At 33.9% G+C, this 22,718-nt stretch overlaps 4 protein-coding genes across 4 annotated transcripts; 3 read left to right on the top strand and 1 right to left on the bottom strand.

The window, feature by feature from the left end:
- Window positions 1–20: 20 nt before the first annotated feature.
- LOC115719493 (G-type lectin S-receptor-like serine/threonine-protein kinase LECRK2) lies at window positions 21–2,725 on the top strand. Its single transcript, XM_030648567.2, has one exon. The coding sequence runs from the start codon at window positions 163–165 to the stop codon at window positions 2,569–2,571; it is 2,409 nt and encodes an 802-aa protein (XP_030504427.2). The 5' UTR covers window positions 21–162; the 3' UTR covers window positions 2,572–2,725.
- Window positions 2,726–4,003: 1,278 nt separating this feature from the next.
- Window positions 4,004–9,265, bottom strand: LOC115719494 (glutamine-dependent NAD(+) synthetase). Its single transcript, XM_030648568.2, has 13 exons — window positions 8,557–9,265; window positions 8,159–8,464; window positions 7,780–8,003; window positions 7,540–7,643; window positions 6,858–6,992; window positions 6,366–6,534; window positions 6,044–6,179; window positions 5,827–5,965; window positions 5,383–5,559; window positions 5,082–5,249; window positions 4,902–4,997; window positions 4,548–4,676; window positions 4,004–4,422 (listed from the first exon to the last, which is right to left on the bottom strand). Exons 1-13 carry the CDS (start codon window positions 8,748–8,750, stop codon window positions 4,198–4,200), a joined length of 2,202 nt encoding a protein of 733 aa, XP_030504428.2. The 5' UTR covers window positions 8,751–9,265; the 3' UTR covers window positions 4,004–4,197.
- A 4,394-nt stretch (window positions 9,266–13,659) lies between these two features.
- LOC133035189 (G-type lectin S-receptor-like serine/threonine-protein kinase LECRK3) lies at window positions 13,660–16,398 on the top strand. Its single transcript, XM_061111044.1, has one exon. The coding sequence runs from the start codon at window positions 14,193–14,195 to the stop codon at window positions 16,233–16,235; it is 2,043 nt and encodes a 680-aa protein (XP_060967027.1). The 5' UTR covers window positions 13,660–14,192; the 3' UTR covers window positions 16,236–16,398.
- Window positions 16,399–19,045: 2,647 nt separating this feature from the next.
- On the top strand, window positions 19,046–22,566 carry LOC115721224 (G-type lectin S-receptor-like serine/threonine-protein kinase LECRK4). The gene has a single exon (XM_030650480.2). The coding sequence runs from the start codon at window positions 19,974–19,976 to the stop codon at window positions 22,452–22,454; it is 2,481 nt and encodes an 826-aa protein (XP_030506340.2). The 5' UTR covers window positions 19,046–19,973; the 3' UTR covers window positions 22,455–22,566.
- The last annotated feature ends 152 nt before the right edge of the window (window positions 22,567–22,718 follow it).

Here is a 22,718-nt window from a genome sequence, read left to right as displayed (position 1 = left end):
GAGTAGTGACAAAACACAAGTCAACCAAAACAAAAATCTAAACATGTTAGGTGAATTCTAACTCTGACTTTGGAAACATTAAAACATGTTCATAACAAGTCCATTTGATCATACATACATAGAACTAACTAATTTCTTCAGAAACTTAAGTTTGAGAAAACCATGGCTATATCACCAACACAACAATATATTATCTACATCTTTCTTCTTCTCATGATGTTGCTATGTTCCTCCACTGCCCAAACTCAAAAAAACATATCTTTAAGCTCATTTCTTACTGCAACTAATAAGGACTTATTTTGGGAATCATCATCTGGTGATTTTGCTTTTGGTTTCCAGAAAATTGGAAAAGGTGGTTTCTTACTAGCCATTTGGTTCAATAAAATACCCGAGAGAACTATTGTCTGGTCAGCCAACAGGGATAATCTTGTGGAAGAAGGATCGAAAATCGAGTTGACACAACTTGGGCTTGTTCTCAAAGACCCCAAAGGTAATCAGATTTGGAGTTCTGGTACTTCAGGAACTGATCTTGCTTATGGGGCCATGCTTGAGACAGGAAACTTTGTCTTGGCAAACAACAACTCTGTCAATTTGTGGGAGAGTTTTACTAAGCCAACAGACACATTGTTGGTGGGGCAAACTTTGAGTCAAAAAATGAAGCTTGTTGCTCGCTATTCGGAAACAAATTATTCAAGTGGAAGATACCATTTTATACTACAGTCAGATGGAAATTTAGTACTTTACACAAGAACTTTCCCACTTGACACTCAAAATTTCCCTTATTGGTCTAGCAACACTATAAACAGTGGCTTTCAACTCATCTTCAATCAATCAGGCTATATATACCTTGAAGCAAAGAATGGTACCATACTAAACATGTTATCATCAAATGGTAATGAAGCACAAAATTTCTACCAAAGGGCAATTCTTGAATATGATGGTGTTTTTAGGCAATATGTGTACCCAAAAGAGAATGGTGGAAACTCTAGTGGGTGGAATATGGCATGGACTCAATCATCAACTTCCATACCTTCCAATAAATGTTTGAGAATTCAAGAAGAAAGAGGAAGTGGAGCTTGTGGTTACAACAGCTATTGTGTGCTAGGAATTGATCAGAGACCACATTGTCATTGCCCAAATGGTTACACTTTCATTGATCCAAATGATGAGATGAAAGGCTGCAAACAGACATTTGAAGCTCAAAGTTGTGATGAAGGCTCGGGAGATGCTGATAATTTTGATTTTATTAGCATGGAGAACACAGATTGGGTTGAGAGTGATTATGAGAAATTTCAAACGGTGAATGAGGACTTCTGTAGGAAGGCTTGCCTTGCTGATTGTTTTTGTGTTCTTGCTTTTTTTAGAGATGGTGAGTGTTGGAAGAAGGGACACCCTTTATCAAATGGGAGGATAGATTCCACTCTTGGTGGGAAATCTCTAATTAAAATAAGAAAAGACAATTCAACTTTGAAGACAGGAGGCAGACATTCGAATAAGAAAGATCAATCTACACTAGTACTTATTGGATCAATACTTTTAAGCAGCTCAGTTTTTGTGAATGTCCTTTTACTTGTAGCAGCCATCTTATTTTTCTATCGGTTTCGCCATAAAGCAAGGGTGAGTAAGCTAGATCAATTCATACCGGGAATCAATTTGCATACTTTCACTTATGCAAAACTAGAAAAGGCCACCAATGGTTTCAAGGAGCTACTAGGAAAGGGTGCTTTTGCCAGTGTCTTCAAAGGGGTTATTTCATTTGATGACAAGCAATGTTTGGTTGCTGTCAAGAAGTTGGAGCACATGGTGAAAGAAAATGACCAAGAATTCAAGGCGGAAGTAACTGCTATTGGTCGTACGAATCATAAGAATTTGGTGCAGCTAATTGGGTTCTGTAATGAGGGGCAGCACCGGCTTCTTATCTACGAATATATGAGTAATGGATCACTAGCAAGCTTTCTTTTTGGATCATCAAATAAGCCAAAATGGCACCAAAGAATGAACATTGCATTGGGGATTGCAAGAGGGCTATTTTACTTGCATGAAGAATGCAGCACCCAAATCCTACATTGTGATATCAAGCCTCAAAACATCTTACTAGATGACTCTTACACGGCAAGGATTTCTGATTTCGGTCTAGCCAAGATGTTGAAGACCGACCAGACTCGAACCACTACTGGTATAAGAGGAACCAAAGGATATGTAGCACCCGAATGGTTTAGAAATATGCCTGTAACAGTCAAGGTGGATGTATACAGCTATGGAATCTTGTTGTTAGAGCTCATTTGCTGCAGAAAGAATGTTGAAGAATATGCAGAGGATGATGCCCAGATGATATTGGCTGACTGGGCATATGATTGCTATGCAGGTGGGAAACTCGATTTTCTAGTTGAGAATGATGATGAAGCATCACAAGACCTGAAAAGGGTGGAGAAATATGTGATGGTTGCATTATGGTGTATCCAAGAGGACCCTTCACTGAGACCCACAATGAAGAAAGTTATTCTCATGCTTGAAGGAACTATTGAAGTTTCAATTCCTCCTGACCCAACCTCATTCATCAGTTCAATATAGTTCCATTCCCACATTTGTGTACAATTATATGGTTTGTTATGTAATCAGTCTTAGTGTAGGCTTAATGGTATTACATGTATCAATTAAACACTTGGTGTACAATGCAATGTAGGTTCTCAATATCCAAATACAATAGTTGATAAATTCATCATCATCATAGTTAACAAAAATTATAATTTTTTTTTTTAAAAGGGAAAGGGTCCATAAGTCATAGACAGCACCCTTCCAGAACAGAAATATATTAAGAAGCCTCGCTTATGGCGAAGGAAAACCATATTACAGAAAAACATTTAGAAAAATTAGCACACCAAAGGTGCTGAAAAAACAGTAGAGATAATTAATGACTCCCCTACCACAATGAATTCCAATCTCTACATAAATTTAAGAAAGACAAATCCTCAAAAAACTTGGTTTTAAAAAGCCAAGTAGCTGTCCAGAACTTAACTTTCTCCCACACGTTCTCTACCGAATTCTCAACCCCTTCAAAAATTCTAGCATTCCTTTCCAACTAGACACCCAAATTGATGCTAGTATTGTCGTTCTTCAAATCTTTGTTTTACTCATTTAATTTGCTAACTATCAAGGCTAGTATTCTAGCATTCTTTTCCAACCACACAGCCCAAATTGATGCTAGTATTGTCGTTCTCCAAATCTTTGTTTTACAGGATTTTGGGCTACAAAAACAGAGTTCATCAAGGCTAATTCTGCTTTAGAAGCAGAGCTAAGTACAATTTCCATGGCACTAGTGTGGGCTTTAGAAGAAGAAAGGCAAGAAATTCTCTTAGTTTCGGACTGTCAAACCGCAGTTCATGCTCTAGCTATTAATCAATGTCCTAAGGATTGGAGACTCCTTAACAAGTCGTTGTCAATTTTAGATTACAGTAGTAAGTTTAAAATTTGCAAGTTATATTACATTAATCATAGTTTAAATCAGTATGCGGACGGTTTAGCAAGAAGTGCTAGAGTTTCTAGACAATCTGCAGTTCTGCTTCAAGGAGAGGGTGATCCCCCTGTGATCCCCAATTTTCTCTTTGTTTAATGAACTTTAGTTCTTCCAAAAAAAAAAACTATCAGTTGTGGTACAAATCTTGGCATAACCCACGACAACTTAAATACCTTTATCAGTCTGGCCCATAATTGCCGGGTGAAACTGCATCCTAAGAACAAATGCCCAACGTCTTCCCTGCTAGCTTTGCAGCAAACACAATCAGCTATAATTAAATTGGTTAGTTGTCGTCGTTAAATTAAATCGATTTATGCACACCCTTCTTACAAAACATCTTGCTTCCTTTTCCAAAAGCATCTTGTTTTCTCCCCCTTTGTATTAGAAGAGACTAATACTCCCTCTGATATGTTATCCTTATGCTTGGATGATTTTTCTCAATTTATTCAAAATAACAATAATAATAAATACCCCAATTATCTACATACATGCAATAAAAAATAGCTTCATTTTATTTTAATTTATTAATTCATTATTTTATGTTCGAAACTCAACAAGAAGATATACATTTATACATTATTCTTCCATATAGACGAAAATTAAGAGACAAAAATATCAATATGCTATCTTATGAAGCTAGTGTTGGTTAGCTTATTTATCAAGGAATGAATTTGGCATTTGAATTAGAATCCGACGTTTGGATTGCCTGAACCTGCTGCAGCAACTCCCATTCCGCCACCGCCATCTGATGTAACTCCCAACTTCTCGGCGTCACTTGAGTCCCCCAGATGAATCCTTTCACCATCCAACTCATGTACAAGCTCATCAATCTTTCGGAACTGGTAAGGCCATCTCACATTGTAGAGAAATTGGCGGAGGTCGAATCTATTGTCCTCTGGTGAGTAGCTCTGCACAGGGACAGATTATAAGGATTTAATGACTAAACAAACAAAGTGCTCACAAATGAAGATGATACATTCCAACTCAAAGTTCACACACATAATCAACTTTGGTTTAGCGAAGAACATTATACCTCAGCATGATAAGACGGTGTCAGTACTGTCATTTTGTGCCGATTAATGGAATAGTACTTGAAGAAGAATTTTACTTTGTCAGCCACCTCTAATGGAGTCAACCTTGTACCCCATCTGTAGCAGAGATTCTGCAAAAAAGTAACAACAACATCACAAGAAGTCAGAACCAAACTGCTATGAATAATTTGATGGAATTAGTTTGTTGGGGTTTTTGGATACTCAGATATTGAGACTTTGGGTCGTTGGGAGAGTGGGAGGTCCTCTCGAATTACCTTCAAACTTTGTACCTGACCGAAAATTTTAACAAGAATTGGGGTCCTAACAGAAAATGACAATGAGATGTAAAAATTAACCTTGAACATAGATAGAGGTCCGCAGCGGAAAATTTTCCTTAACCTTCCATAGATTGAGAGTTCCTCATAACTCATTCCCATGTCCACTTCATCCAGCTGAACTCCACAGAAAGTTTAATCAGTTTCTCTCTATACTAAGGCTTTTTTCTGTCTCAGCAAAAGCTTGAGCTAATATAATACCTGGGTGTAGTCAGAACGTATAGGCTCCAGTTCAGCAGTGGGGGGAGCTGCTTCAATATCAGCCAAGGATGAAAAACCGAGATGGACAGCTGCCCATCGTAGAAATGCTCGAAGATCTTGCTTACTAATACTTCCGATTGGATTTATATCTGCAGAGCTGCAGTCGTACTGTGAGGAAGGGGTGATTAATTAGCTCTAGTATTCATAATTCTTATAACTGAATAATTGCATATCATAGTCGGGAAGAAATCAAACTCATTAGGATCTAATTTACGAAATTTAATGGCAAATATCTAACAACCTTTGTTAGGTAACCACGTAAGCCTTCATCCACATTAGAGCTACCCAGCACAAGATAAAACCCGGGTTTGCTATGCACCCATGGCAATAGTGATGCTAACATGAAAGCTAGAACCATTCTAATTCGAGCTTGAATATTTTGCAGACCTAAGTTCTCAATATTTGATCCTCCATCTACCTGTGAAAAAAAAAAGTATAGATAACAGCATTGCTTTTCTCAGATGCTAATAAACTTGGTTGTTAACAGCATTCTGATGAGTCAAAAGCATGAGAAAAAGAGAATTTTAAACAGATTTGGATCGTGGATTTTTTGGTCTAAATGTTCATAGTTCATCTGATTTTATTTAGTCAGTCATACATATGTGACTACATTTTGCCAAAAACTAATGTAGTTTGTGACCAAAAAAAATAAATAAATGCTTGGATATTAATTAATTCTTGTTACCTTATAGCGTGGTCGCTTCCCAGTAACGGTTTGAAACAGGGTTAAAAGTGAAGAGATAACACCGTCTATGCAAACATCAAGATGCCATGAGCCAACCTCATCTGCTAGCTTTTTTGCCCTTGATTTTGTGGCTTCAGAACTGCAATAAAGAAGTCAATTTAAAGGCCTTCACTTATTTCATATTTAAAACATTTGTCAATTTCTTGAGCGTGTCCACCTGTTTTCTGTTCCCATATAAACTGTGTAAAATACGCGTTTTGCAAATTCTCTACTGTCAGTAGGAAACTGTCCGTCTGTATAATTTCCAATCCTAATAGCATCAGCCTTGACTTGTTCATCCCCATTTGCAATTTCTACAAGTGAGTAGAGTAGGCCTTGCCAGTTAGTTATCAGAAGCACATGATTATTATCATCATTATTTTAGCAGTAGTGATGATAACATTACTGTTAACATTTAAGTAGAGCATATAGATGTACCGAAAATGATCGAAGTTAAAAGTAGCCTCTTAACAGAGCTTTGCTGTATCGAGAAAACAAACCTTTGACAACAAGCTGGCACATACAGCCAACTATAGCAGCGACAGATGAGCTATCTGCTCCACCAGATAGAGGAAGCAAAAAGCCAGAAGCTCCACTCCTTCGTAAATAGTCCCAGAGCCAACAACCAGGACCATATGCTATTTCCTCCTCAGGACAGTGGTAAGTAATCTATGCATGATGAACAATGTACAATTTAGTCCATTCAGCAAAAAATGTACAATTTAGTCCACAGATGAATGCCTGGAGCCTAATATAGTATGTAGTTTCTAGGAAAAAAAATTCTACTCGAGTATTGAATTTTCAGACAAAATTAATTAAACACAGTTGGAAGTGATTGTACTTCCTTTCTAAGGTAGACGGTGGTTCAAAATCGTTACCATCTTTTTCCCATTAGTAAATGATCCATGGAACCAAGTACTAACATATACACGATTTAAGCTTTATGAGAACTTAAGTAGTAAGACAAATTCATTGATTGACCGGGGAGTTACCTTAAGTGGACTTGAAGGACACATTTTCAGGTTAAAAGACTGACAGAGATTGTAAGGAGCCATCACTGAAGAAATTACAGTTTTACAGCTTGCTTGTTCTTGGAAGCTACTTATCGACCCTCTTAGACTAGAAACCTGCCATTAAACAGTAAATTAAGAAAATAAAGTGATTCTGTCAGATAGGTATCTAAGAAAAATGACATGTATATGTGCTAAATAAATGTTCATTTAAGAACCAAATATCCAAAACATAAGCACAAAAGAGAGAGAGAAAGGAAGTCTTATGCATGTCAGATGGGAAAACTAAATATATTCTCATAATAATACGCAAGATAACAAAAGTTTATGCATCAAAAGAGAGAGAGAAAGGAAGTCTTATGCATGTCAGATGGGAAAACTAAATATATTCTCATAATAATACGCAAGATAACAAAAGTTTATGCATATAACTTATAAAAAATTTAATGCTATGCATAAAGAATACACAAGTTTATGACATTAAATAAATTTTGATAATGGTTAGTTAACAGAAATGGAATAGTATTGACATTGTGCCAACACATTGTTTAATTTTACTCAACTATCATCGTCAAAATTATTAATACCAGATCAACATTATTGTCCATTTGGAAATGGAGACTGAACTGAAATCAAACCCAAAAGGAGTTTAAACTGTACATACCGCATCTAGATCTATCTGGGCAACAACAACCTCAACATCTCTTAAAGAAAACTGTGACCCTTGAGCAACCAAATCTCCATTTACAACAACAGAAGCACATCCATCTAACCACAAAAAGAGTAAAACCACAAACAAGTTATTCAAAAGATCCAAAAATCTGCAATGTGAGCGTGGACATTCATTAAGACATTGATAGAAATAAGAGACAAGAGTTGGTTCAATCAAAATAAATCGACATACCATAGTAGAGGCGACCCCCATCACATCCTTGGTGATTGCTGTACATGTAAACTCCTCCACGAGTGTGAGTAGCACCTATAAAAGCGCGAAGACGAACATCAAGCTTTCTCAATTGATGGTGGCTACCACTTGCATTCATAAACACTTCAACCCCATTCAAAGCTAGTTCGGCATGAGGCGGACTAGGAGTAAAAAGCTCTTCACAGACTTCAGCCGCAACAGAGCTAAGAAAGGTCAGAAAAAAGCTACCCTTTAGCATAATAATACTCAAAATGCTATCTTAAGTTTCATAAGTCCGTGTTAGACTAATACTGATAGATAATTACACCATATAATTAAGAACATAGTGAAAGTAATAAGGAAGAAAGTTTGGACTTACGTATCAAGAAATTGAATAAAGCCATAACCAAATGGCGCTGACTTTTGTTGTAAAACCTCAGAAATCTCAAATGGCAGCTGAAAGTCAACAAGTTGGTCCCTTTGTTTCCAAGCTGTAAACCATCTAAGCTCTCTATAATTCCCATCATTTGCAAGCCACATCTTTGGGCGTATCATCAATATTTTTCGATTCATACAAAGAATTTGACAATTATAACGCTCTGACCCTTTAATTACAGGCATTCCAAAGCTACACAGTATCCCATCAGTCCAATCACCAAGTAGAATTTCTTTCAAGCATTCCCATCTACACCAACAAACAAAATCCCATGAAGATAAATATATATATATATATATGTATGTATAGACATGTAAACACATAAAAAAAATGAAGCTTACGCATGGTTAATGGTATCGAGCTCCAAGAAATGGTCTTCGCAGCCATAACCAGTAATCTCAAGCTCGGGTCCAAGACGAATGACAGCTCCAGCTTGTTTAGCTTTGGTTATTGAATGTTTGATGTTGTTCAAATTGCAATCAAAATCCATAGCCCATTGGTTTAAATTGCAGGTAGCTACTTTGAGCAGCCTCATCTTGGTCGAATTCTAGGGTTGGAATATGTGGATTCGGATTCGAATGGAATGGATTATATAAGTAAGGTTTGTTGTCGTGTACCTTTGGACGGGTTATGAAGAAGAGAAAGGCCTTGCGTTTTTGACACGTGCGACTGTGCGCGTGTGTGTTGGGTCAAACGAGAATGTCAGTACTGACTACTGACTGAGAATTCAACAAATTACTTTGAGAACCGAAAACCATCTGAAATCGAAATGTACCAGGGAAATTATCGAGGACGAAGAAGATGAGAATGGTGAACTGGGTTGGGTCTGAAATCCATGTTTTGGGCGTTTAGGGATTTCTAGTCTAAACCTATTTCTATAAATATATATATATATATATATATATAAATTTTTGTGGGCAAAAAGGAAAAAGCTAAAAGATTCAATTTTTAACGAACTAACAGTTGGAGTGGCGACTGAGATTGAGTCTTGGCCGCTGCTACACCGGCGGTTAAGTAAGTTATTTGGGTTTAATTGTAATATTAACTGTTCGAATGGTACTAATTTAATATTTACTTAATTATTTTTTGGAATTTTTTACACATTTTGATATAAATTTAAGGGAAAAAAACAAAAAAATACAAAAAAGGAAAAAAAATTACAAAAATACTTTGGGCCGGCCCATTAAACATTTATACAGTCCACATACAAATATTTACAAAAATACCACATGCACTAAGCCTTCAGCTGTACAGAGCGAACCATGAAGATGAAAATACGCGCTCGTTTCAAAACTGCAAAACAACCAAAATGAAACCAAAACGAGAAAAATACAACTATTAATTCAATTGATCTGATTCAAATAAAACTGATGAAAAAGCACAATGACCACAACTATATTAAATTGAATTAAGTGTTGTGGTTTTTCAAGTTGATTTACAGTTGCATCATTATTTTATATTAGTTTAATTCAATTGTTTGCAAGAATTTATTTTGGAAATAAGAAAAGGAGAAAACACTTTGAGAAATAGTTAGTTTCTGAAATAAATTTAAACGTTTCTTAATAGTTTCATTTTAGTTTTATTATAGTTTATTAACAGCAATAAATATAAATTGTAAATAAACAAGTATACAAACTATAATAAAACTATAAAAAAACTAAAAACAAACTGATAAGCAGAAACAACTCTACGAATATAAACTACAAACATCTAAATCGAATTGTTACCTAAAAAAGAACAGCAAACAACTATACCTAATAATATTCCCAAAACACATCATACATAAACATATTAAACTATTAAAAAACTAGAAAAAAAAAACTAAAACCCACTAATTAGAGACACTAAAACAAAAACAAATATTTCAAAATATCTAAAAAAAAACTAGAAACACAAACAGAACATAAAACACAACAAAAATGAAACGAAAGTAATAAGAAACAAACTAAAATGCCAAACCCAAGAACAAAATAAAATTGATTAAACAAAATTAAAGTCCTAAAAATCCAAAGAAAACCAAACGAAATTTTAAAATGAAAAACTTAAAATATCACAAACCAGAAAAAACCAAAACGATGAAATGAAAATACAAGAAAATGTTTAAAATGGGTGGAAACGAAAATGAAACCGAAAACAAACCTCGCCCGAACAAGGCACCAACATTATTGTTTTTCCCATAAACATCTTCAGCCATTTTTTCTTGCACACGGACCTTTGTTTTCTTCTTAGGAGGAGTTCTCCCACGTTTCGTTAATGGAGGAGCAAAATCAGAGTCTTCCTCCTCAATAAAAGGACGTTTTCCCTTAGCTTTATTAGCTAGTGATTTCAAACCCATTTTGAATTTTTTTTTTTTTAACAGGGGAAGGAGATGAAGAAGAACGGGTCACATCCATTTTATATAAAGATTGGGAAACAAAAAGAAAGAGAGAAAAAGGTTACGGGATGGTTTAGTGGGAGTTGAAAAAATTTTGAAGAACAAAAATGAGAGGAAAAATGGTTGAGGAATCGTGGGAAGTTAAGGTTCAAAAATGGAGGTTATTTGTTATTTCAAAAAAAAAAAACTGAAATGAAATAAAAAAATCAAAGGAAAACAAAAGAAAAAGAGAGAGGGAAGTGATTGAGGGATGCATGATGGTTGATAGGTGAGTTGACGTGACTGGTGCATAGATGTGATGTGTATGTGGTATATGTGTAATAAAATATAGAGAAAAGGTAAAAAAGTTGTTTTAACCGTGTGTAGGTTTATATGTAATAAAGTGTGTAATTTGTATTTTTGGTGTAAAAATTTCTAAATTTAACTCTTTTTTTTTTTTTTTTTCATTTTTAAAGTTTGGTTTTTAATGTTGGTTTGTTGAGTAATTTTTTTTAATATAATTAACCGAAGATAATTTCTTAACACGAACAAATGCATAAAATTTAACCAGTTTTATTATAACACCGTCAAATTATTATTAAGTTTTATTTTGACAAAAAATCAGTTTATAGTTTTATTTATACCATTTTAGAAAATACATCGTCTATTTTGTCATTTAACAAAACAGATAATTCAATCTATAATTTTTACAAAAAAACAAGGTCCAAACTAGTGTTTACCCTTATTAAAATAATTGTTCTAGTGTTTTGGTGTAATGGTAAGAAAATTAAAAACTCTTAAAAGTTCAAAGTTCAATCCTTCATAGTTACATTTTAAATATTTTTTTTTTTAAAAAAAATAAGGGTTTCTATTTTTACACTTAAAATAATTATTTTTCTACATTTTTATAAAAATTCATATAGCAACTCACATAGCAACCAACAGAGCAACTTAAATCGCAAATAAAATTCACATAACAACTCACATAGAAATTATAGGAGTAATTCAAACTCCAAATTTGAAAGAAAAAAAAATAAAAAAATAACATATAGGGTAATTCTCCCAAAAAATAATAAAATGGAGATTGAAATTGATATCTTGATCTATAATCTATTAGCTTAAAGTAAGACTCCATATTTTATCTATAGACTAATAATTTTTCTTTTCCCAACTTCGAGACCCTGAGCATTCGGGGGCCCAAGGTGCATGCCTGGGTTGCTTACCCTCAGGGTCGGCCTTGGTTGGTTGCTACTTGAGTCGTGAGTTGTGATGTGGATGTGGATTTGGATTGTGATTTATTATTTAAAGTAATTTAAATATAATGAGTTTGAATTGAGTTTCTTGTTGTGGTTGCAAAGCTATGTAATGGTAGCTTGGCCAATCTCATCGTTGTTTTTGTTTTTTGAAGAAGCTTTTCTTGATAACAACACCTTAAGATGCTTCACACCTTATTTTTAGCATTTGCCTACTTGAATCTTTCTCTTGTATCCTAACATTAAATTCCAAATGAGCGACATTTACAATGAACGTACATTATTTTGCTTTTAATATTTATCTATTTCATCTCAACCCTCTTCTTCCCCATTCCCCATTTTACACACAGCTAATTTAATGATTTCTCTTTTCTCTTTTTCTTTTCATGGTTTCTTGATTTGTATTTTCTTGATTCAATTGGTGATAATAAACATGTTTTAGTGTTATGTTTTGTTATTTTAGTTTTGATAATGGTTTCTTCATGCCATCTCTTATTATTGATAATGATGCTCTGTGTTTGAATTGAGGCTATTCTTCTTGTTTTTTGTGATATATATTTAATGTTGTCCTTACTATGAAAGTCTATTGAATTGTACTGATTAATAACTCTATGCATTGCTTGAGTGTATAGGTTTGATTTTCCTTATGGCAGAAATGGGGAGGTTATGTAATTTGCCAGAGGAAATAATCAAGAATATCATGTTGTTGGTACCTGCTGATTCTCTAGTACAAATCAAATCTACAAACAAGCTCACACATTAATCACTCACACATTATTGACTATATCCTATGACAATGATGATGGTGAGAACGATCATTATAGAACCGTCAAAGAAGCTCCCAGTCTTCCATTTATTTACAGTGAAAACCCATTTGATACTGATTACATTTATATCTTAGTTTATAGTGATGGTACTTGTCACTGTGATGGGCTAATTTTGCTGGTAAATCATGAACTTGGGACAATGTTGTTATGCAAATTTACTTTGAAAGAATCCATGATTCTCAACTTGCTTCAACAAAGACAAGAATGAGATTCGTCAAAGATCTCCTTACATTGAATTCGGATATGATTCTAAAAGCAACGATGACAAATGTGTCGTCATATGGTGTCGAGAACACATGTGCAAAGCTGAGGTATACACAATGGGTTCTAATTCTTGGAGATATCCTTCATATCTTCAAGATGGATGTATCCGAAGCAGGTGCTTGTTCTTGGACCGAATATGTTCAAGCTAATCAGGTAAAATGTTTTTACAATGAGGCGCCATTTTGGAAGAATGGTGAGATTCTAATGCAGCTTTGGAACAAAGTAAATAAATTGGAGTTGTTTAACATTCATACACGAAATATACGAGACATTGTTTGTGATCGAAATGAAGATGAAATCGAGTTATTTTATTGGAAATCTTTTATGTAAAGAGTTTAGTTCATGTTAGGAGGAGGTAAATTAGGTGATTGAAAAATGGTAATGACTTGTCCTAAGATGGTTTTGACTCTAATTTTCACATGGTTGTTTAGTTAGTCTAACACACAATGCTCTACAAAGACCCTTCGTTGAGTATATAAAGAAAAGTAAATGCATGCTTAAACTTAATTTAATTTAATAATGGGGTGCTACAAATATTTTCTTTGGTGTAATAAATGTTGGAACCTGTCAAGGTTGAATTTGCTATTTCTCTTTCCCATTTTGATTTGAAATCGCGTATTGGACTATAAATAGTACAAAAATAAAAGTAAAAATTGACTGAATCAATCAAAAGCTCCATTAAAGATCATAAATAATAATAACAATTCAAGCTTCTCAATCCATATAATACGCAATTAAGAAGAACAATGTCAGTCAAAATTTGAATTATCAAACTTAATAAAGAAGGTGTCTTGACCTCATAAAGTTAAACACACCAATAGCTATGCAATCAAAAAATGTACAAACATATATATATATGCTATATATGATGCATCATCAAAGTCTTGACTATATTAAAAAAAATGTATTGCTTTCTTCATTATCTCATTATCAGCATAATCCCATGTTGTTTAACTATTATGGCTCAGAACAGCAATGGCAATGGCACTATCAAAATTGGTGCTACTCTCACAGCTGGTGATAAGGTCTTCTCATGACTTTCTCCTTCAGGTGAATTTGCCTTTGGATTTCACCAACTTCCTGACAATAAAGACTTGTTCTTGCTAGCCATATGGTTCAACAAATTACCTGAAAAAACACTTGTATGGTATGCTGACACTCCCAACAGTCCTATCCCAAAGGGGTCCAAACTAGAGCTCACTGCAGACAGAGGCCTATTGCTCACTGACCCTCGAAATCAGGAGCTGTGGAAGTCTGGCACCATTGTAAGTCAGGCAGATATGGCCATTTTCAATGATACTGGTAACTTTGTTCTTTTCGACAGAAAATTTGAGAAGATATGGGAAAGTTTTAACCATCCTACTGACACTTTGTTACCAACACAAGTATTGGAAAAGGGAGTTGTTGTGTCTTCAAGGGTATCATCTACAAACTTTTCTAGAGGAAGGTTTCAGCTCTCTTTGAAGACAGATGGGAAATTTGGTCTTTATACCATGAACTTGCCATCTGAGCATCTCAATTCCAACTACTACACAAAGGAAACTACTAATACTGGTAAGCAGCTAGTATTTAATGAATCAGGTAGTTTGTATATACTGAGAGAGAATAATGAAATGGATATGTTTAGTACAGAGAGTGCTTCTATTGCAAATTACTATTATAGAGCAACTCTTGATTTTGATGGTGTTTTTACCAAATATAGTTACCCCAAGAATCCCACTAAGGATAGTAATTGGTCTGTTGTTTGGTCCATACCAGATAACATATGCTTACAGCGGTTTGCGTATGGAAATAGTGGGGTTTGTGGTTATAATAGAGTATGTAGATTGGATCAAAATAAGAGACCACTTTGTGAATGCATAAGAGGATTTTCTCTAGTTGATTCTAATGATGAGTATAGAGGCTGCAAACCGAGTTTTCTTCAAAGTTGCGTGGAAGATTCAAAGAGTTCAGCTGAGAGTCGTTACACAATTGAAGAGATGAAAGATGTTGACTGGCCATCAGGTGATTATGAGATACTTCAGCCTTATGATAAAGAAAAATGCAAAGAAGCATGTTTGAGTGATTGTACTTGCGCGATTGCCATTTATAGGGAGAATGGTTGTTGGAAGAAAAGGCTTCCTCTCAATAATGGGAAATTTGACACCACTGCTGAGGCAATAGCTTTCATCAAAGTTAGGAAATCTGATTTTCCTCTTGAGAATCCTTCTTCTTCTTCATCTTCATCTTCATCTTCAAAGACAAAGAGCCAAAATGTTTTGATAATTGCAGGCTCAGTCCTCTTAGGTACTTCTTTGTTTGTTAACTTTTTGTTGGTTGGGGGAGTTAGTTTGGGATTCTTTTTCATTTACAAGAAAAGGGTCACAAGGTCTCAGCATGACAAAGAAGTTTCTCGTCTCAACTTAAGGTGTTTCACTTACAAAGATCTCACCGACGCAACAGATGACTTCAAGGAAGAAGTAGGAAGAGGTTCTTTTGGCATTGTCTACAAAGGAACTTTGAAAGACACTAATGAGCAAGTTGCAGTCAAGAAGCTTGATCGAGCTTTTCAAGACAGCGAAAAGGAATTCAAAGCTGAAGTGAATGTGATTGGTCATATACATCATAAGAATCTTGTTCGATTGGTTGGATATTGTGAAGAGGGGGAGCAAAGACTACTAGTGTATGAGTTCATGAGGAATAGAGCTCTAGCAGGATTTCTTTTCGGTGACATAAGACCAAGTTGGAACCAAAGAATCGAAATAGCCATGGGAGTTGCTAGAGGACTTTTATACTTACATGAAGAGTGTAGTACTCAGATCATCCACTGCGATATAAAGCCTCAAAACATTCTTCTCGACGAGTCATACAATGCTCGAATCGCAGACTTTGGATTAGCAAAGCTATTGTTGATGAACCAGAGTCATACTAACACTGCCATTAGAGGGACAAAGGGATATGTGGCACCAGAATGGTTTAGCAACATGCCAATCACATTTAAAGTAGATGTGTATAGCTTTGGAGTGTTACTACTTGAGATCATTTGTTGTAGGAGAAATGTTGATATTGAAATTGGTGATGAAGAAGAAGCAATTTTAGTGTATTGGGCTTATGATTGTTACAAAGAAGGAAGAATGGATGTATTGGTTGGAAATGACATGGAGATCATTCAAGACATGAATAGCTTGGAAAGGGTTTTGAGAGTTGCAATTTGGTGCATTCAAGAAGACTCTTCTCTAAGACCTTCAATGAAGAAGGTTATGTTAATGCTTGAAGGTATTGCTCAAGTTCCTGCTCCACCAAATCCTTTTGTGTTTGGTCCCAATAATTCAAGCTTCATTTGATTCCCTTGTTTTATGATCATTATGATTGTATGTATTTTATTTTAATAAGTTCATAGTTTCTAATGGTATGAAATGTTGTGCTATTTCTCTGTAAAATCCCTTTTGACAATTTAGTTGTCAATAATTTTTTAATCAATGTCTTCTATTTATAATTGCGCTTTTTCTTTTAAAAAACTTGTCATACAATATAAGAAATTAAAGTTGCCTAAATTTGCAAGCTGAAAATTTTTCAAAGATGGAAAACTAAAGGGCATTTTACAATTTTGTATACATTATTTTAATTAATTACAAAATATGTGCAAAAAAACTTATTATCATTTTCTCATACACTTTTATATATAATTAAAAATTTTTTTTCAATTTTTATTATAATATATATATGGTAATAATTATTGATTAGTATATATATGGTAATATTGGTTATGTTTATTTTTATGTTTAGAATTATAATAAACATACTAATAATAGAAAACATTTTATATATGTGTTTATTGGCTATGTTTATTTTTATGTTTACAATTATAATAAACATACTAATAATATAAAATATTTTATATATGTATTTATTTTATTTTCTATTAATTAAACATACTAATTTAATAAACGAAATAATAATATTCACATAAGTTTATTATATCACTCTACGTGTGTTATGTTTATTTTTTTAGTAATTTTTTAGAAAATAAATAATATATATATAAAAAATTGTTTATCTTTATCTTTTTCTTTGTTTATTAATTGTGTCGTGTTTATTTTTTTTAATTAAATAATTTTTGGTATTTACAAAGTTATGTTTGTTTATTTATTTTTTAATGTAAGATTTATACTTCAATAAAAAACTCGTTCACTAACTCATTAGAAAATAATCAATATATAGAAACAATAGAAAGAAAATATACTTATTTTAGTATAGTATAAATTGACTATGTCTATTTTTATGTTTACAATTATAATAAACATACTAATAATATAAAATACTTTGTATATATATTTATTTTGTTTTCTATTTATTAAACATACTACTTTAATAAACAAAATAATAATATTCCATATGTTTATTATATCACTCTACGTGTCATGTTTATTTTTAGTAATTTTAAGTATTGATTTATATTTATATACATTAATGTTTATAATTTTGATATTGTATTTTATTAAAAAAATCTTATTAAATTATAATAATTCATACTAAAATAGATAATAAACATTTATCTTTTAATAAAAAATATTTAACTTGTTTATTTTTATAAAACTGTTTAATTAATTTTACGAAATTGTTTATTTTGAGGTTTAATAAACATATTAAAAATGTATGCTTTCATGTAATAAGTTTTCAAAATGTATAAATTTTTAAAATAATTTTTTTTTGCGCATTTTTTGTAATTATTTTGTTTTTGTTGTACATTTATGAAAAAAGCCCAAAACTAAATGAGCAACGTGAATTTAACTTCAAGACAGTCAAACATACTGCGTTGACTACTACTCATGTATCAAGTAAGGAATAGAAGCCGATAAAGAAGCTCATAATTATCTCCTTAACTTTATTCTCAAATGCAAAAGCTAACAATTTATCTAAGGGGCCACACAAAGAACTTTCATAACATGGCTTTCTAACCTCAAACCTAGTTGTTGAATAAAATCCACTTATAACCAGTCCTTTTACAAATATCCACATCAGCAATTACAAACAGATTTAAAAACAAGTAAGACTCGATCCTAGGGTGGCTTCGCCTCTAGTGGATCAAGACTTAGTAGTTAGTTACAACTGAAGTTGTAACTAACTCCTAAGGCTTTGATCAACCGACACAACAACATTATAAATACACAGATCAAAGCAAATAAACCTAGATCTACAACACAGAATACAGATCAGAAAGAAATAGAGAGAGAGAAGGAATAAACCCTAGTTCAAGTCTTCAGCTCCAAGATCCAACCATGAGAACCCAGATCTCATGGTGAGAAGCTCGAAGAAGAAGTACATGCACAAAGAAGACAAAGCAGAGAGTTAGATCGAGAACAAATAGAAAGAAAACAACAAAAACACAAAGTGTAAAGAAAGAAATCGAGCTTACCTGGTCGATTTCTGTGACAGGAAGCTCCAAAGTTTGTAAAACAACCTTGTGATAGTGGATATCAAGCTTCTATCTCTGAGAAGAGCTTGACAGAGACGTAGCCCAGATTTGGGTGAACTCTGAAACAAATTCTGGTGTTTTCTCTCCTTGTTTCTCATTTTTTCTTTCATATAATCTAAGCTATGGTTGTGTGTGGGTGTGAATCTGGGTTTCAGATCTAGATTCGAGCAAGTTCTGCTAGGGTTTCGAGTTTGTGAGTGTGTGTGTGAATTGTGTCTGAGTGTTTAGGATTCTAGACTCTTCTATTGAGTCTTTGAATCAAAGGTTTCATACGACATCAAAATTGGTGTCGTGGGGTTAATACGGGGTCGTATTGGTCTAAGTTTTACTTAGACAAGGAAAGGTCAATTCTGACCTTAATACTGATATTATTACCTTTGTTGGTGTAGGGTTAAAACAGTAAATTCCTACACTAGTGATAACTAAATCGCCCATGAAAGCGGTGTTGCAAATAATTGTCCACATAATTGGCTGTTAAATTAAAATCAGGGAAATAGAGAGTGGGAACTGAATACCACGTGAGTTTCCAACGCTTTGAAAGAATGCTTGTCCAGACCACATCCTTAGTTGGAAGAAACAATAAGATGTGTTTAATGGTTGTATTAGGTAGTTTCGAAATTCTGTCCTCCCGATCTTCAACCATCATGATCGGTGATGATGATGTTTAGCTCTCTTTTCTTTTCTTTTCTTTTTTTTTTTTTGAAAAGGAGACAGAGGCCAATGTCTTAGACTGGCCCCTATCCGATAAATAATGAAAACCCTCACTTGTGGCGGAGGAAAACCGTGGTTACATGAGTTTAAGTATGATTCAAATAATTTTGTTTGAAGAAAACCAAAAAGCTGTAGAAAAGTTTGTGACAGTAGTCACAGAAACCCAAGGTTATTACAACAGCACACTCCAATCTCTGCGTTTATTACAACAGCACACTCCAAGGTTAGCTCTCTTTTCAGCCATAAAAATCGAAAATAATATTATTGACAATGTTTTATTTTATTTTGTTGAAGATGAAAATTTAAAAGATACACTTATCAGTTACTTTACTTTTATGAGCTTTGACTCAATATTTATTTAAGCCCTCACTCACCCAAATTATACAGATTACCTTTTAAAACAAATTTGGGATATAATATTAGTAGCAAGATTACTTACATTATACTATTTTTCTTATTTAACTCCACAAACTGATTTTTTAGTAGTAAAATTTACGAACTTTACTTTGGACTAGGATAGCTAACATGTACAAAAATATACACATGATAGGATTGACAGATAGATTTGAGAAAATTAACTTAATTTATTTTAATAATGGGGTGCTAATAGAAATATTTTCTTGGGTGTAAATATTGGAAGCTGCCAAGGTTGAATTTGCTAGTTAGTAGTTATTATGCTTTTCTCTTTCTCTTTTTGATTTGAAACCGCGTCTTTGACTATAAATAGTGCAAAAATAAAAATAAAAATTGGCTGAATCAATCAAAGCTCCATTAAAGATCATAAAAGCAAGATAGTACAACATAATGATGATAATAATAATAATAATAATTCAAGCTTCTCAATCCATATAATACCTATATTATTTTATTGGTTGTAATATATTAAAACTACACAATGAGTACTAATTTGCATAAAATATTTCTTATTAGTTTCTTATTTCTATTGATTCTGTTATGTTCAACTTCTAGTGCTGCTGATGAAACTACTCAAAGGAACAACAACATCACATTGGGTTCAAAACTCACTGCAAAACCAAATCAAAATGAGTCATGGATTTCTCCAAATGAAGATTTTGCATTTGGTTTTCAACAAATCCAAAAAGATGGCTTCATTCTTGCTATATGGTTCAACAAAATACCCGAAAAAACCATTGTTTGGTCAGCCAATGGAGATAATCTTGTTCACCAAGGCTCAGTTGTTGAACTAACCAAACTTGGCTCATTAGTTTTGAGAGACCCAACAAATGGAACAGATGTAATATGGTCTGCTGCTGTCTCTGGCCTTGGAGTTTCCTATGCAGCCATGCTTGACACCGGGAATTTCGTGCTCGCCAACAACAATCATGCCAATCTTTGGGAGAGTTTTAATGAGCCAACAGACACATTGTTACCTACCCAAGTTCTTAATCAAGGTAAAAAAGTTTTTGCTAAGTACTCTGAGTCAAATTACTCTAAAGGGAGATACTATTTCATTGTTGAAAAGGGTAGTTTAGTGTTTTACACCACAAGACTTGTTATGCCTGGTCAAGGTAATATTCGTTATTGGCCAAATAACCAAACCCCAACAGAAGATGACATACAATTGCAGCTGGTGTTTAACCAATCTGGCTCTATTTACTTGCAAGAACAGAATGGAACAACCATCTTTGATGAGTTGATACCAATGTCATCTTCTAATTCTAATCATTCAAATGATTTTCTCTACCAAAGGGCAATTCTTGAATATGATGGTGTTTTTAGTCATTATGTTTATGGTGCTTCGAATTCTGGTGGATGGTCTCGAGTTTCGAAATCCATACCTGAAAACATCTGCTTAACTTTTAATGCTAATAAAGGACCTGGTGTGTGTGGATACAATAGCTATTGCATACTAGAAGATGATTTTAGACCAAGTTGTCGTTGCCTTGATGGTTACACTTTCATTGATTTGAATGACAAGATTAAAGGATGTATACCGACTTTCGAAGCTCAAAGTTGTCATGAAGATTTAGAAGATTACAAGAACTTTAATATTGATTTTGTTGATTACTTGAATTGGCCTGAGGGTGATTATGAAGTGTCTTCATCTATGTCTGAGGATGAGTGTAGAAATGCTTGTTTGCATGATTGTTTTTGTGTTCTTGCCATTTATGGAGGTGAAAATTGTTGGAAGAAGAGATTTCCTTTCTCAAATGGTATGATGGATTCTAGTGTCAAAGGAACTAAAACTCTTTACAAAGTAAGAAAAGCGAACTTAACTACTACTACTGGTGCTGCTTCAAAGCCATGCAACAACAAAGATTCGAAAACAAATGACCAGAAAACACTGATAGTCATTGGATCAGTGTTTGTAAGTAGCTCTGCTTTGCTTAATATCTTATTGGTAATAACCTCATTGGTTTTCTATTTTCGCCTTAGTCGCAAAACATTGGTGACTAAACCGAACCAGCCCATACCAGAAATGAATTTGAAGAATTTCGGTTTTGCAGAACTAGAAAAAGCTACTAATGGATTCAAGGAACAGTTGGGAGTTGGTGCTTTTGGAGTTGTTTACAAAGGGGTTTTGGAAATGGACAGCAATAATGATTTGGTAATTGCTGTGAAAAAGTTGGATAACAATCACATGGTGAAAGAAGGTGATCAAGAATTCAAGGCAGAAGTCATGTCTATTGGTAGTACAAACCATAAGAATTTGGTAAAGCTAATTGGGTTCTGCAACGAGGGACAACACCGGCTTCTTGTCTATGAGTTCATGAGCAATGGATCCTTAGCAAGCTTTCTTTTTGGACCCTCAAAGCCAAAATGGCACGAAAGAAAGCAACTCGCTTTGGAAACTGCAAGAGGACTATTTTACTTGCATGAAGAATGCAGCAACCAAATCATACACTGCGATATCAAGCCTCAAAACATCCTCCTAGACGACTCATTCACCGCGAGAATTTCTGATTTTGGATTGGCCAAGATTTTGAACACTGGTGAGACGCGAACCACAACTGGAATAAGAGGAACCAAAGGATATGTTGCTCCCGAATGGTTTAGAAACGTTGCTGTATCGGTAAAGGTGGATGTTTACAGCTATGGCATTATGTTGTTGGAGCTGATATGTTGCAGGAAGAATGTTGAAGCAAATGTTGAGGATGATGCTCAGATAATATTGGCTGATTGGGCATGTGATTGCTATGAAGCTGGGAAAGTTGAGTGTCTTGTTGAGAATGATGATGAGGCCATGATGGAGATGGAGATTGTTGAGAAGTTTGTGATGGTTGCTTTATGGTGCATTCAAGAGGATCCTTCATTAAGACCAACTATGAAGAATGTTATGCTTATGCTTGAAGGAAATGTTATGGTTTCAGCTCCTCCATCTTCAAATTCTTATACCATCATCTGTACTAAATAATCACAAATTATTCAAATATTTATAAATGTTAGTTCTTATTTTATTTGAGTAGTTGTAAAAAGAGAGACCCATTATTGTATAATATATAATATCTATATATTTTGCTGAATAACCTCAAATTTATTCAACACTTAAAAGCTCATTTTCGTCAACTCGTGGGCAACACATAACAACACGAGGACTTTCCAGAAAGTCAACTATACTAGTGTTACTTTCACTTAAACATGTTTAACTGTAGAGTTCTTATAAATTCCGAGGACGGTA

The sequence above is a fragment of the Cannabis sativa genome, chromosome 2 (assembly GCF_029168945.1).
Source record: "Cannabis sativa cultivar Pink pepper isolate KNU-18-1 chromosome 2, ASM2916894v1, whole genome shotgun sequence".
NCBI classification, from domain to species: Eukaryota; Viridiplantae; Streptophyta; class Magnoliopsida; order Rosales; family Cannabaceae; genus Cannabis; species Cannabis sativa.
Note: the sequence above shows the minus strand (reverse complement) of the source record. Positions and strands in the feature narration are given on the sequence as shown.